A 14560-nucleotide genomic window follows, 5' to 3' on the forward strand; every position below is an offset into this window, starting at 1 on the left:
GCTGTGGTTCCTGTAGGCTTTACGGGTGTGCGGGTGTGCGGGGGGGGGTTGGGGGCCTCCATGTCCATTTTGCTTGGGGCCCCCAAATTCCTTCAAACGGCCCTGGATATGGGATGAGATGTGATGTGGTAAAACTGTGAAACAAACATAGAAAACAAATATAAGCATGGCTAATCAAGCAACATACATTATACATAGCTAATACAAAAGATAGGCCTAACATGTGCTTGCTTACTACACTGAAACACACATTATCTATCTGCAATGTCTAGCATCCCTCTACACAAGCTGAACTAGCAAAACCCCTTTACTCACAGGCTTTGGTGTTCGTCAGGTTTGCAAATTGTAATAGCTTTAAGATGTCTTGTGGATCTGGTCACTACAGTAGCTAGAGCTGGAATGAAACAGGATATGTCCCAGCAAGCCTTTAGACATACAGAGAAGACCCGCCTCTAGGCATCAAGAAAATGGAGGGTCTTAAAGAAACAGACACTGCTGAGTGCCAAGCATGTAATATACTTTGCAAAGGCAGCACACTCCCCACCTGGCATACCTTTTGTTATGCCACTAACTTTTGGACAGAAGTAAAACTACTTCAGAAATTGGCCTAGCATACACCTTGGGAATGCCCTGTCTAACAATTCTAACTTCTAACTCTAGCATCACTACTAGGATCAGTCCCCACAATGAGTCCAATAGGCCATTCGTTCCTGTGGGCCTGAGTGTCTTTTAATAAGACAATGTCTCCAACTTGTAAGTTGGGTTTGTCATCTTGCCATTTCTTGCGTGGCTGGAGTGTCACCAGGTATTCCTGTCTCCACCTCTTCCAGAAAATGTCCGCAAGACTTTGAACTTGTCTCCATTGCTTGATGTACAAGTCCTTGAGGTCAAAGTCTCCTGTGGGAGCTGTCACTGGTTCCATCTTCTGGGTCAGCAGCATTGCGGGTGTCAAGACTGACGGCATCTCTGGATCTGTAGACACTGGAACCAAAGGTCTGGCGTTCATAATGGCCACGACTTCAGCCATTAGTGTAGTCAAAGCTTCATGAGTGAGGCGAGTAGACCCAACCTTCAGGAGCATGGCATCCAGAATACGACGAGCTACTCCAATCATCCTCTCCCAGGCTCCTCCCATATGCGATGCGTGTGGAGGATTAAAAGTCCAAGTGCATCCTTGATCTTGAAGATAGGAACCTGTTTCAGAGTCTGTAGAGATGATCTTCAACTCCTTGCAGGCCCCAATAAAGTTTGTGCCACGGTCTGAACGAATCAATTTCGCTGGTCCTCTGATAGAGCAGAATCTTCTCAAGGCATTGATGAAACTTGAAGTGGATAAAGGTTCAATCACTTCAATATGAACTGCTCTAGTACTCAGGCAAGAGAACAGAACAGCCCAACGTTTACTTTCGGCACTGCCTCCTCTGGTCTTGCGAGAAGAGATGTTCCATGGTCCAAAAACGTCTAGACCTACATGAGTGAACGGAGGATCTGAAGCAAGTCTGTCTGCAGGTAAGTTTGACATCTTCTGAAGTTTCAAGTTTCCCTCTAATCTTCTTACAGGTAACGCATTTGCTGATCACGCTGGAGACTAGTCTCTTACCTCCTATGATCCACAATCCTGCTGACCGTACTGCTCCTTCAGTGAAGTGTCGTCCTTGATGTGCAACTTGCTCGTGATAGTGTCTTACCAGAAGAAGAGCGATGTGATGATTCTTAGGTATGATGAAGGGATGTCTCTTTTGGATAGTCATATCCGCTGCCGACAAACGACCTCCAATTCTTAGTACTCTGTCTTCGTCGAGGATAGGGTTCAACTTCTTGAGCGAACTGTGTCGAGAAATCTCTTCCTTTTTCAGAAGGCTTTGAATTTCTTCTTTAAAGACTTCCTGCTGGATGCATTTGATGATCGCGAACCTTAGCTTGTTCAAGATGGTCGTTGCTACGCTGATCAGTATTAGTAGCTCTGCAGGAGTATCTAGCTAGACAGATACGTTTTCCGATTGCACGGGTTAAAGACTTCCAACTGGAAAACCTTTCAAATCTATGGGCGCTCAGACTGTCTCTGGTAACTAAAGTCTTACAAACTGCAACTTGAGGTCTTACCTCTTTGTCTTGATCTGGTTCTATGAGCTGAAAGGTCTCTACCTGAGTAGTCTCTTTGGTTTCTGGCTTACCAAGAAACGATGGACCTACGAACCAGTTAGTTTTCTTGAGTACAGCGGCTGACACCAATCTTGTCCCATGATCAGCTGGATTCTTGTCTGTGCTGATGTGATGCCACTGATCTGGACTTGTAGACTTTCTGATACGTGTCACTCTGTTGGTCACGTATGTGTAAAATCTTTTTGAAGCGTTGTGAATATATCCTAACACAATCTTGCTGTCGGTATAAAAGTTCACTGCATGGATCTCAATGTCCAGTTCAGTCGTAATCATGTCTGCCATCTCTACCGCTAAGACAGCAGCACAAAGTTCTAGACGTGGGACAGTGTGAGCAGGTCTGGGAGCTAGTTTAGATTTTCCCATGATGAACCCAACATGGCTTTGTCCCTCAGTGTCTATTACCCTAAGGTAAGTTACAGCTGCGATAGCCATAGTGGAAGCGTCAGAGAATACGCATAATTCTCTCCTCTTTGTAGCAGACAAGGAAACAAATACGTACGGTCTTGGAATGTTGAGTTGTTCAAGCTCTAACAATGAGTCTTTCCACAACTTCCACTGCATTTGCTTCTCTTCAGGAAGAAGTACGTCCCAGTCAATTTGTTCTTGCTCAGTAGTGATCTGTCTCAAAAGAGCTTTGCCTTGCATGATGATGGGTGCTACGAATCCCAGGGGGTCATAAAGACTGTTGACTGTAGATAGGACGCCTCTTTTTGTGAATGGTTTCTCTTCTCTGGAGACCCTGAAGGTGAAACTGTCAGTCTTTAGGTCCCAACTAAGCCCAAGACTTCTTTGCAAGGGTGGTGATTCTGTTCCTAGATCTAAGTCTTTGAGGTCTTTAGCACGGTCTTCCATTGGAAATGCTTCCATGACTCTGTAGCTGTTGGAAGCTACCTTGTTTAATCTTATGTTGGATTCTGCCAACATTTCTTTTGTACTTTTCAGGACGTTAATAGCTTCTTCGTTGCTGGAGAAAGAAGCAAGTCCATCGTCCACGTAGAAGTTCTTCATGACGAACTGTTTGGCTTCTTGACCATGTCTTTCACCTTGCTGTGCTGCTTGTTTCAGATTGTAGATAGCTACAGCTGGGGAAGGGCTGTTTCCAAACACATGTACCTTCATCCTGTACTCTGTGATGTCTTTGTTAAAGTCATTGTCTGCATACCACAGGAACCTTAAGTAGTCTCTGTGATTTTCTCGAACAAAGAAACAGTAGAACATCTGTTGTACATCTGCTGTTACTGCTACAAGTTCTTTTCTGAACCTGATGAGTACTCCAAGGAGTGTGTTGTTCAGGTCAGGTCCGCTGAGAAGGACGTCGTTTAATGAGATGCCTTCGTGCTTCGCACTAGAGTCAAATACTACACGTATCTGACCTGGTTTCTGAGGATGATACACCCCAAATATTGGTAAGTACCAGTCTTGGTTTTCTTGTAGTGGTGGTGCCCTTTCTGCCTGCTTGTTGTCAAAAATCTTTTGCATGAAGGCTTGGAAGTGTTTCTTCATATTTGGTTTTCTTTGTAGAGTGCGCTGCAACAAACTGAAGCGTTTCTCTGCTTGTACCCTATTGTCAGGAAGGCGATGGCGTGGTGACCAGAAGGGTAGAGGGGCTACCCAGCTGCCTGACTTGTCTCTGTAGACTTCTCTGTCCATGATCTCGAGGAAGAGGGTATCTTCCACCGAGGGTGCTGGCTTGTCGTCGTCTCGTGTTCTTTCAAACACCTTACAACCCAGTTCATCTGCATTTCCAGTTGAGGCTAAGTCTTCCATGCACCTCTGGATACTTCGATGATGTGTTGGGTTATCTAATCTCTCTTTAATGTGTAGACTGTTGGTACATGGGCAAAGACAAGATGTACGACCATTCTGCAACAGATGCGTTCTGTAGACATTTACCTTTGCTGGTTTGTGCAGTCCGTCTAGACATACTTCTCCAACGATGACCCATCCGAGATCAAGGCGTTGTGAAAATGGTGCATTGTGTGGCCCATTGTACTGTTCTCTGACTTTGTGCACTCTGAGAATATCTCTCCCAAGTAGAAGGGTGATTGCAGCATCTGGATCTAGTTCTGGTATTTGGTCTGCTATTCGCACCAGATGTGGGTGATGACGAGCAACTTCAGGTGTGGGAATCTCTGACCTGTCGTCTGGTATCTCATCACATTCTATGAAGGTAGGAAGAGTCACCTTTGTCTTTCCATCTAATGACTCGATGATGTAGTTATTTGCTCTTCTCCCTATTGTCTCTACAACTCCAGAACAAGTCTTCAAGGTGTATGGAGTTGGACTTCCTTTGTCACCGAAGAGGTCAAAGAATTCTGTTTTTGCCAGAGATCTGTTACTCTGTTCATCCAAGACTGTGTACACTTTGATTGCCTTCTCTCTGAAACCTGCTGGATACACCTTGACTAAGCATATCTTGGAGCATGATCTTGAGCGGCCCTGCTCTGTACAGATCTCAGTGCACTTTGAGGTTACTGCTGGCGTTGTACTCTCGCCTTGCTCCCCACCATGATCTTCTTGAGTTGCCGGAACTTCTTGTTTCCATGGTGGTGGTCCCGGGTGCAGTGTTGACAAGTGTTTGTCACTGGAGGGGGCGCTATGTCTAATTAAATCGTGAACATATATAAACATATATAAACATAATAATGAATGAATAATAGTCCATATATGAAAAACATCCAAGTATGTGCTTTTGCAAAATAAAGATTATAAGTGATAAATAAAAAATAAAAAATTGTGTAAAAAAGAGTGTTCACAAAAGTCCTTTAGATGAAACTTTTCATGAAGTAAGATCTGTGTCTGGAGAAAAACAAATGAAGCCTCCACCAAAGAAATAACGTTCACCCGACGTGAATAAATAGATTGGCTCCTTACCAACTTGAGTGGACCCTTTAGTTAAAAAGAGGTCAAATTAGCTTTGTTACACAACTGTAACCATGGAATGAGCAGGTGAGGACATCTCAATCAGCAATAAGACAGGTGACAGATCTCACATCCCATCGAAAAATGCAAAAGAAAGGTCGCAATAGTATATTATCCTTTATTAAAAGCAATATAAAAAATGACAGGACAGCCAAATGGCCTCTTACTTGATAAAGTGCCAAAGTCCCGGCACTGAGGCTACTACGCGTGTAATCCAATGCATCAAATATTACAGAGAGTGGGTCCCCGTGTATCTCCGTAGGTGGCGTGCGTTCCAGCTCTACCACCAGGACCCGGAAGTAGCGTGCGTCAGCGTGACCAGTGTGCGCCTCGACGTACGTTTCGATGTGAAATCGTCATCAGTCTCTTTTTATATTTGTAATTTTTTTGATTAACTCTGGTCCTACCCCATAGTAGGTCCAGCCGTGGCGCACAGATTTTCCATACCAAGTGTTTGTCACTGTTACACTCTGCGCATTGTATTGTTTTTGTACAGTCTTTTGCAAGATGCTGAATTGAAGCGCAGCATCTGAAACAAATATTATTGTCTTTAAGATAAGCTTTGCGCTCTTCTAATGTCTTATTTCTGAAACTGTGACATTTTCTTAGTGGATGAGGCTTGTTGTGGATAGGACATATTTTGTCTGGCTGCTCAACTTTCTTCCTTGTGTTGTCTTCCTGATTGGCTGCAGATTCAGGCGGAACTTCTGTCTTCCTTACAGAAACTGTTGCTCTGCGTTCTTTGTAAAGCCCTGGAGGTTTCTGCTCTACCTTTGGGAAGCTTGCCGTTCTCGTGTTCAGGAAAGCAAAGCTTGGGTCATTGCGTATTTCAGCTTGGTCTTCTATGAATTCAGCGAAGAAGGCGAACGGTGGAAATGCAACTCGATGATCTTTCTTGTATCTTGAAGCTTGAGCTACCCACCTTTCTTGTAAGTTGTAAGGAAGTTTCTCGATTATGGGCTCAACTCCACGTGCTGTATCCAGATATGAGAGACCTGGCAGATATCCACTAGACTTAGCGGCTTCTATTTCTAAGAGTAGGTCTCCCAAACCTCTCAGCTTTTGGTAATCCTTACTTGTTATTCTTGGATAGTTTTCTATCCTTTTCAGCAGAGCATCCTCGATCACTTCAGGTGAACCATAGCATTGTTCTAGTCTCCGCCACACCATTGCAAGTCCTGCTGCTGCGTCATGAACATGTACTGATCTGATCCTTTGGGCTTGCTCAGTGGACTCTGGTCCTAGCCATCTGACGAGCTGGTCAAGCTTTCCTTTCTCTGTCAGATTTAAGTCTTGGGTACCACTCAGGAAAGATGACTTCCAGGCCCAGTAGTTTTCTGGACGGTCATCGAATTTCATGAGACCAGCGCCTACTATCTCACGGTGCATCAGGAATTTTGCCACTTCTATAGCACTTGTTGCGTCTGGCGAATACTTCTCGGGTGTAAACTCAGGGTATGGCTGCGGCTGGTAAGGCTGATGAGGCGCTTGACTGAATCCACTTTGTTTAGGTGGTTGTTCTCGTCTGTTGTTAGTCTTTCTGCTATAATCCAGACTTGTATTTGCTTGAGGAGGGAGTACGTGAGCATCCGTTTGCACTCTTGGAGGGTTGGCAGATTGGTCTCCGAGCATGCGACCACTTGACTTCCCACTCTGGGATTCTGATTCAGCCTTGCAATGTTGCGTAGTATCAAAGTTGCTTATTGCTGGTGGAGTCAATGAAGACCTAGGTGCGTCATTGGACTGCTGGTCGGTGTACATGGTTGCTTGTGACTGTACGTACTCACGGGTGCGCTGGATTGCGCTGTGGGATGACGTCTGGTTTTCTATGCCATCGTACTGAGCTTCGGCAGCCCTTGTGAAAACTTCTGCCTCGGCTAAGGCTGCTGCAGCGTTTTTCTGCTGTTTGAGTAAGTGTAAAGATGCTTCCACTTCTGCTTTCTTTTTGAGTGCTTCAGATTCACTTTCTGCTTTCTTTTTGACTGCTTCAGATTCACTCTTTGCTTTTTCTCTCATCAATTCAGCTTCTTGCTCCGCATAAGAAGCCATGGCGAAAGCTGCCTCTGCTTTTGCTCTTGCCTTAGTCGCTTTGTCGCTAGCCGATGACAGACTGGTGATGCTTGAATGTCTAGAACTAGTACGCTTAGATCTTGCTGAATCGGCGCTAGCTGAAGTCAGATTTGTTTGACTGGATGCTCTAGACAATGTTGTGCATCTAGACTTGATTCTTGGCAAGCTGTGTGTGTCATCCTCCTTATAGGAGCATTGAGGGTTAACTGTCAGAGTGTTGTTCTCTGTGTTCTGCATCTTGATTTAGCTGGCAGCGTGGATAATGATGATGACTGGACACAGGCAGTATCAGTGTTGTAGTGATTGAGAGAAATTAGTTTCACTTTAGCTTCACTCCACGTGGCTGAAAGGAGTTATTAGTCCTTTTACTGCGGAACGACGATTCAAAGCTGTTTAACTGCTTCTGACAACTTTTTAAAGCCTTTTTACTGTAATGCCTCGGCTGTGTGTGTTGCTTTAGGTACACAGCTTAACATCAAGTATAAACCAAGTCCCAATGAAAGACGCGCTGGTTGTTGAACTGATGCAATCTTTACTGAGAAATAATGAACAGGAATGTGTACAATAGTATGATGATATGGGATGAGATGTGATGTGGTAAAACTGTGAAACAAACATAGAAAACAAATATAAGCATGGCTAATCAAGCAACATACATTATACATAGCTAATACAAAAGATAGGCCTAACATGTGCTTGCTTACTACACTGAAACACACATTATCTATCTGCAATGTCTAGCATCCCTCTACACAAGCTGAACTAGCAAAACCCCTTTACTCACAGGCTTTGGTGTTCGTCAGGTTTGCAAATTGTAATAGCTTTAAGATGTCTTGTGAAACTGGTCACTACAGTAGCTAGAGCTGGAATGAAACAGGATATGTCCCAGCAAGCCTTTAGACATACAGAGAAGACCCGCCTCTAGGCATCAAGAAAATGGAGGGTCTTAAAGAAACAGACACTGCTGAGTGCCAAGCATGTAATATACATTGCAACGGCAGCACAGGCCTATTCCCCTACAACTTCTGCCCGTTGTTTACTCTGCAATCTACTGTACTGCATCCGCTGTTGGACTGTGATGCTTTTCACCCCTACAATGCTGCTCGGAAGTCACTCTGGACTCCACTACACCCCCCATACCAGTTAGTGGCGAAGCCACGGTACAGCTCTCCCACAGTTTGAGGAGGGGGGTTTTAGTTTTACAGTTCAGGGATCCAAGGCTCGCTACGTTGGGGTTGGCCGTGCGGGGAGGGGGTCAAGGGATTTTATCTAGACTTTCTGGGACTTTGTTGGTGTTTTTTTCTCTTTTTTCTATGTTCCTTTTTGCACTTTTTGACTCATATATTTTTCTCAGGTTGCCTCCCTTTGGCAGACTTTTAATGTTTTTTATTATTGCTGGCTCATGATGTCCTGATGGCGGATCCACACACTTTTTTTACTCATGTGCGTGTATGTGCTTCAGGTGGCGCGGCCTGTCTGGTCATTTATGTTCTTGTATGCATGTTACTTTGTGCTTATTTACTACTGTATGTTTTACAATGGCAAAGCCCCTAAGGATAGTCTCCTGGATTACTAGAGGTCAGAATGCACCCCAGAAGAGATCCCTGGTCTTTTCAGTATTAAAAAAATGTCGTCCGCACATCATCTGCCTCCAAGAGACTCACCTTACAGGCTCTAAAACAAGGGCCCTAAAACGCCCGTGGTTGTCTAACTCCTATCATGCCACTCATACCAATTACTCCAGGGGGGTTTCCATCCTTCTAGCTAAATCTCTCCCGGCTGAGATGGTACAAGTTAAAACTGACCCTGACGGGCGGTTTATTGTTCTTACTTTGCAAATTTCTACTGTGATCTTTACCCTGGTGAACATTTATGTGCCCCCCCCCCCCGTTTTCGGTGGAGGTACTCTCTAGACTGTCACTTCAGCTGCTGACTAGACCCCCTGGCCCTTTACTTTATACTTTACTGGGTGGTTGAGGTAGGCCCTCTCCCTCTTTTCTAGACTGGGCACAGGTTCATGGCCTTACAGAGGTGTGGCGATGGAAAAATCCGGATGTACGCCATTTTTCCTGCCACTCGGATTCTTTCCAAACCATGTCCAGACTAGATATGATGTTTGCTCCGGCTGAGACCCTCCCTGTTGTCTCTGCCTTTTCATATCTGCCTAGAGGGGTTTCTGATCATGCCCCTCTCTCAGTGGACCTCCTCCTCCTCCCAGGTTCGGGACCTGCTATTTGGTGCCTGAACTCATACTGGTTGGAGGACGAGGTAGTGCAGGGAGAATGCAGGACAGGCATCACAAACTATTGGAGGGATAATCTGGGAAAAGTAGACCCTTCCACTGAATGGGACGTGTTTAAGACAACTCTGAGGGGCACTTTCATGTCCATCACAGAGGTCTTGCGCAAAAATAACCGGATGCTTACAGAGGAACTTGAGACTGTTGTGGTACGTGCTGAGTCTGCTTATGCCTCTAACCCTGCCTCCGACACGAGGGAGCCATGGTTACAGAGCCGTAGGGAGTATGAACTCAGTCTGTTAGATCTCATGCAAAAACGCATGTTGCATGCCACACAAAAATTGTTTGAACATGGTAATAAAGCCGGACGTCTTTTGGCATATCTAACTAGACCTGACCACTCTCCCATTTCAATCCCACGTGTCCTTACTGCTCAAGGCCCCATCAGTGACAACCCAGGGGATATCCTAGACTCCTTTTTATGCTTTTACAAAGACCTGTATACCTCTAGGGTTGACTATGATGACTCCCAATTGATTGACTACTTGGCTGACATATCTCTCCCCTCCTTGTCAACGGAGGGGCGTGAAGTGCTGGATGCACCTATCTCGGTTGAGAAAATTGCTGCAGCCATTTCACAAATGCCTGCACATAAGACTTCGGGCTTAGACGGTTTCCCGACTGAATGGTACTCACAATTTAAAGACCTTTTGTGCCCCTTTCTTTTGCGAACCTATAACAAAGCTATAGATGTCAGGATCCTCCCCCCCCCCCCAACGATGCGAGAGGCTTTAATTGTACTTCTATTAAAACCCTGTAAGGACCCACTTAAATGCGAATCTTACCGTCCAATTTCTCTTATTAATGTGGACGTTAAGATTCTGGCCAAAATATTGGCAAACCGTTTGAACACTGTAGTCACGTCCTTGGTCAATAGTGACCAAGGGGGCTATATCCCCGGCAGGTCCACCAGAATGAATATCCGCAGGCTGTTTCAAAACCTGCAATATCCACACGACTGTCCTCCCACTCGTGCTATTGTGTCTTTGGACACTTGCAAGGCATTCGACAGTGTGGAATGGCCATATCTGTTTCGGGTGTTACAGATGTATGGCTTTGGCCCCCGTGCTGTAGCATGGATAAAACTCCTTTACACCTCCCCTGTAGCTCGGGTGCGGATCAATTCCTCTATCACTGGCCCCTTTCCTATTACTAGGGGTACACGACAGGGGTGCCCGTTGTCGCCCCTCTTGTTTGCCCTGGCCATGGAGCCGCTTGCGGGTTCACATTCGCTCCTCCCCCTCGATTAAAGGACTCCCAATTGCTAATATAGAGGAGCGCATTTCACTTTATGCGGATGACACATTGGTGTATCTGGCTGATACTAATGAATCACTTCAGGCCCTGTTGGTGGAGATTAATACCTTTGGAGACTATTCTAGCTTCCGGGTGAATTGGGATAAGTCTAGTCTTTTCCTCCAAGATGTGGCTGAGCCTCCCCTGATTCACCCGGATTCCAAGCTTCGAGTGGTATCCTCCTTTAGGTACCTTGGGGTTCTGGTGCAGACCCCTTTATCTTTATATGTCGCCAATAACTTAGATCCTTTATTGGTCCGCCTTCAGGAGCAGACCAAGCAGTGGATGGATCTGCCTCTGGATCTTATGGGGAGGGCCAACGTCCTCAAAATGATCTACCTACCCAGATTACTCTATATCCTAGCTAGAGTTGAGCGGACACCTGGATGTTCGGGTTCGGACCCGAACCCGAACTTTGAAAAAAAGTTCGGGTTCGGGACCGAACCCGAACCCGGACTTTGACCCGAACCCCATTGAAGTCAATGGGGACCCGGACTTTTGACTACAAAAATGTCTCTAAAAAACTAAGGGAAAGGGCTGGAGGGCTGCAAATGGCAGCAAAATGTCGGGAAGAGCATGGCAAGTACTCTGGAAATGAATGTGGATAGGAAAAAAACTTAAAATAACATAAAAAAAATAAAAATAAAAAATATAATGATTTTGACCTTGGAGGACGAGGTCCATACAGTTTTGGTCAAAATTATTCAACCCCCCAATGCTGTAAAGGGTTTTAGGGAATTTAGTGTACATTTGTAATTGTATTCAGAATGAAATCCTACAAGGACTTCATAAAGAACCATATGCAACTAATATGATATCAATTGGTTTTGTAATACAGTAGTAAATGCAAAATTCAAGGCAATGGGCACTGTTGAAACGCTACCTGGTCGTGGCAGAAAGAAGATGCTGACTTCGACTGCTGTGCGCTACCTGAAGCGTAGAGTGGAGAAAAGTCCCTGTGTGACTGCTGAGGAACTGAGAAAATATTTGTCAGATGTGGGTACTGAAGTTCCTGCTCAGACAATACGGCGCACACTGCGTAATGAAGGCCTCCATGCCAGAACTCCCAGGCGCACCCCCTTGCTGTCTCCTAAGAATAAGAGTCGACTGCAGTATGCCGAAAGTCATGTGGGCAAACCACACACGTTTTGGGATTGTGTTGTGTGGACTTATGAAACAAAATTACAACTGTTTGGGCCCATGGATCAACGCTATGTTTGGAGGAGGAAGAACAAGGCCTATGATGAAAAGAACACCGTGCCTACTGTGAAGCATGGTGGGGGGTCAATCATGCTTTGGGGCTGTTTTGCTTCTGCGGGTACAGGGAAGCTTCAGCATGTGCAAGGTACCATGAATTCTCTTCAGTACCAAGGAGATATTGGATGACAATATGATGCAGTCTGTCACAAACCTGAGGCTTGGGAGACGTTGGACCTTTCAACAGGACAATGATCCCAAGCATACCTCCAACTCCACTAGAGCATGGTTGCAGATTAAAGGCTGGGACATTTTGGAGTGGCCATCGCAGTCACCAGACTTAAATCCAATTGAGAACCTCTGGTGGGACTTAAAGAAAGCAGTTGCAGTGCGCAAGCGTAAGAATGTGACTGAAGGTGGAAGCGGCGGTGGAGGAGGAGGAGGAGGAGGAGGTAGCCAACACAGCAGGTTTTGGTTTTTAATTGATTTATTTTTTAAATTAGGGTAAACCCCAAAATAGTGAGACAGATCTAGGGTTGCTACCTCATCCCTTTAAACCTGAACACAGAGTTACACAGGTTCTGGGGCTAATTTAATGTTGATAGACTCGATAAGGCACCAAGTGAGTTTAATTAACAGCACCTTAATCAGCCAGAGAACCTGTGTAATTAATATGTTTTTGCTTTGAAAGGGATGAGATGGCAACCCTAGAAAGCTCAGAAAAAAACAATGGCTGGGTAAGGCCAGCCCGGTGTCTATTCTGCACAAGGTACGGACAACTCCTCTGGGATCCATGCCTGGTTCATTTTAATGAACGTCAGCTTGTCCACATTGGATCTGGACAGGCGGCTGCGCTTGTCTGTGATAACGCCCCCTGCCGTGCTAAATACACGTTCAGACAATACAAGGCGTAAAGGGCAAGCTCAGGCCATGTGCCCAATTTGGAGACCCATAAGTTTTAAGGGGGCATAGCCTTCATTCAGTATGTGTAGGGGTGTGCTCACATACTGCTCCACCATGTTGCTGAAATGCTGCCTCCTGCTAAAACGTTCCATATCAGCTGGTGGTGCTGTTTGTTGTGGCGTGCTGACAAAGCTTTTCCACATTTCGGCCATGCTAACCCTGCCTTCTGAGGTGCTGGCGGTGCCCCTGCTGCGTTGGCGACCTCTTCCTCCTCCTCTGTCTTCGCCTTCTGCTTCCACTGTGGCCCCGCTGCCAGGTGGGAATTGCACCAGCAGCGCGTCTAACAGCGTGCGCTTGTACTCGCGCATCTTGCGTTCACGCTACAGTGAGGGGATTAAGGACGGTACATTGTCCTTGTAACGGGGATCCAGCAGCGTGGCCACCCAGTAATCAGCACCTGTCATAATGTGCGAAACACGCCGGTCGTTGCGGAGACACTGCCGCATGTAATTGCTTATGTGCGCCAGGCTGCCCAGAGGCAACGAAAAGCTGTCCTCTGTGGGAGGTGTATCATCTGTGTCCTCTGTATCCCCCCAGCCACGCACCAGTAATGGCCATGAGCTGGTCTGGATGCCATCCTGCTGTGAACATGGTTCCTCCTCCTCCTCCATGTCTTCCTCCTCCTCATCCTCCACCGCGTCATCCTCCAGAACTGTGCCCTTGCTAGACAATTGTGTACCTGGCCTTTGTTGGTGCACGAACCCACCCTCTGAGCCACTTGTGAATGACTGCCCTGAAAGCCTTGCAAATGATCCCGATTCCTCCTCCTCCTCCTCCTCCTGTGCCACATCCTCTTCCATCATCGCCCGTAGCGTTTTTTTCAAGGAGGCATAGAACTGGGATAGTCACGCTGAGAGCGGCGTCATTGGCACTGGCCATGTTGGTGGAGTACTCAAAACAGCGCAACAAGGCACACAGGTCTCGCATGGAGGCCCAGTTATTGGTGGTAAAGTGGTTCTGTTCCGCAGAGCGACTCACGCGTGCGTGCTGCAGCTGGAACTCCACTATCGCCTGCTGCTGCTCGCACAGTCTGGCCAGCATGTGCAAGGTGGAGTTCCACCTTGTGGGCACATCACATATGAGGCGGTGAGCGGGAAGGCCGAAGTTACGCTGCAGCGCTGCCAGGCGAGCAGCAGCAGGGTGAGAACGCCGAAAGTGCGCACAGACAGTCCGCACTTTCTGCAGCAGCTGTGGCATATTGGGGTAAGTTCTCAGGAAACTCTGCACCACCAAATTCAGCACATGCGCCAGGCAAGGAATGTGCGTCAAACCGGCTAGGCCCAGAGCTGCTACGAGATTTCGCCTGTTATCGCACACCACCAGGCCCGGCTTGAGGCTCACTGACGCCAACCACTCATCGGTCTGTTGTTCCATGTCCCTCCACAACTCCTGCGCGGTGTGTGTTTTTTCCCCCAAACAGGAAAGTTTTAAAACTGCCTGCTGGCGTTTACCCATGGCTGTGCTGAAGTTGGTGGTGAGTTTGTTACGCTGACTGGATGAGGAGGTGGTAGAGGATGAGGAAGCGGAGTAGAAGGAGTTAGGAACAGGAGGCAAACTGAAGCGCCCTGCAATCCTCAGTGGTGGAAGGACATGCGCCAAACTGCTATCCGCCTCAGGCCCAGCCGCCACTGCATTTACCCAGTGCGCTGT

The 14560-nt window shown here is 46.5% G+C and overlaps 1 protein-coding gene across 1 annotated transcript; it reads right to left on the bottom strand.

Annotated features, from left to right (window-relative positions):
• Positions 1 to 643: 643 nt before the first annotated feature.
• Positions 644 to 8008, bottom strand: LOC120946190. Its single transcript, XM_040361012.1, has 4 exons — positions 5533 to 8008; positions 2104 to 4734; positions 1601 to 1979; positions 644 to 1467 (listed from the first exon to the last, which is right to left on the bottom strand). Exons 1-4 carry the CDS (start codon positions 7390 to 7392, stop codon positions 644 to 646), a joined length of 5694 nt encoding a protein of 1897 aa, XP_040216946.1. The 5' UTR covers positions 7393 to 8008.
• Positions 8009 to 14560: the final 6552 nt, after the last annotated feature.

The sequence above is a fragment of the Rana temporaria genome, chromosome 7, assembly GCF_905171775.1.
Source record: "Rana temporaria chromosome 7, aRanTem1.1, whole genome shotgun sequence".
Classification (NCBI taxonomy): Eukaryota; Metazoa; Chordata; class Amphibia; order Anura; family Ranidae; genus Rana; species Rana temporaria.

What these genes read in the sequence shown, in the direction of transcription:
- LOC120946190 (XM_040361012.1), bottom strand. Translation starts at nt 7,392, where the DNA reads ATGCAGAACACAGAGAACAACACTCTGACAGTTAACCCTCAATGCTCC. An exon ending in GTAACAGTGACAAACACTTG is followed by an intron (nt 4,735 to 5,532) that starts GTATGGAAAATC and finishes GACAAACACTTG; the next exon opens with TCAACACTGCACCCGGGACC. An exon ending in AGGATTGTGGATCATAGGAG is followed by an intron (nt 1,468 to 1,600) that starts GTAAGAGACTAG and finishes TCACTCATGTAG; the next exon opens with GTCTAGACGTTTTTGGACCA.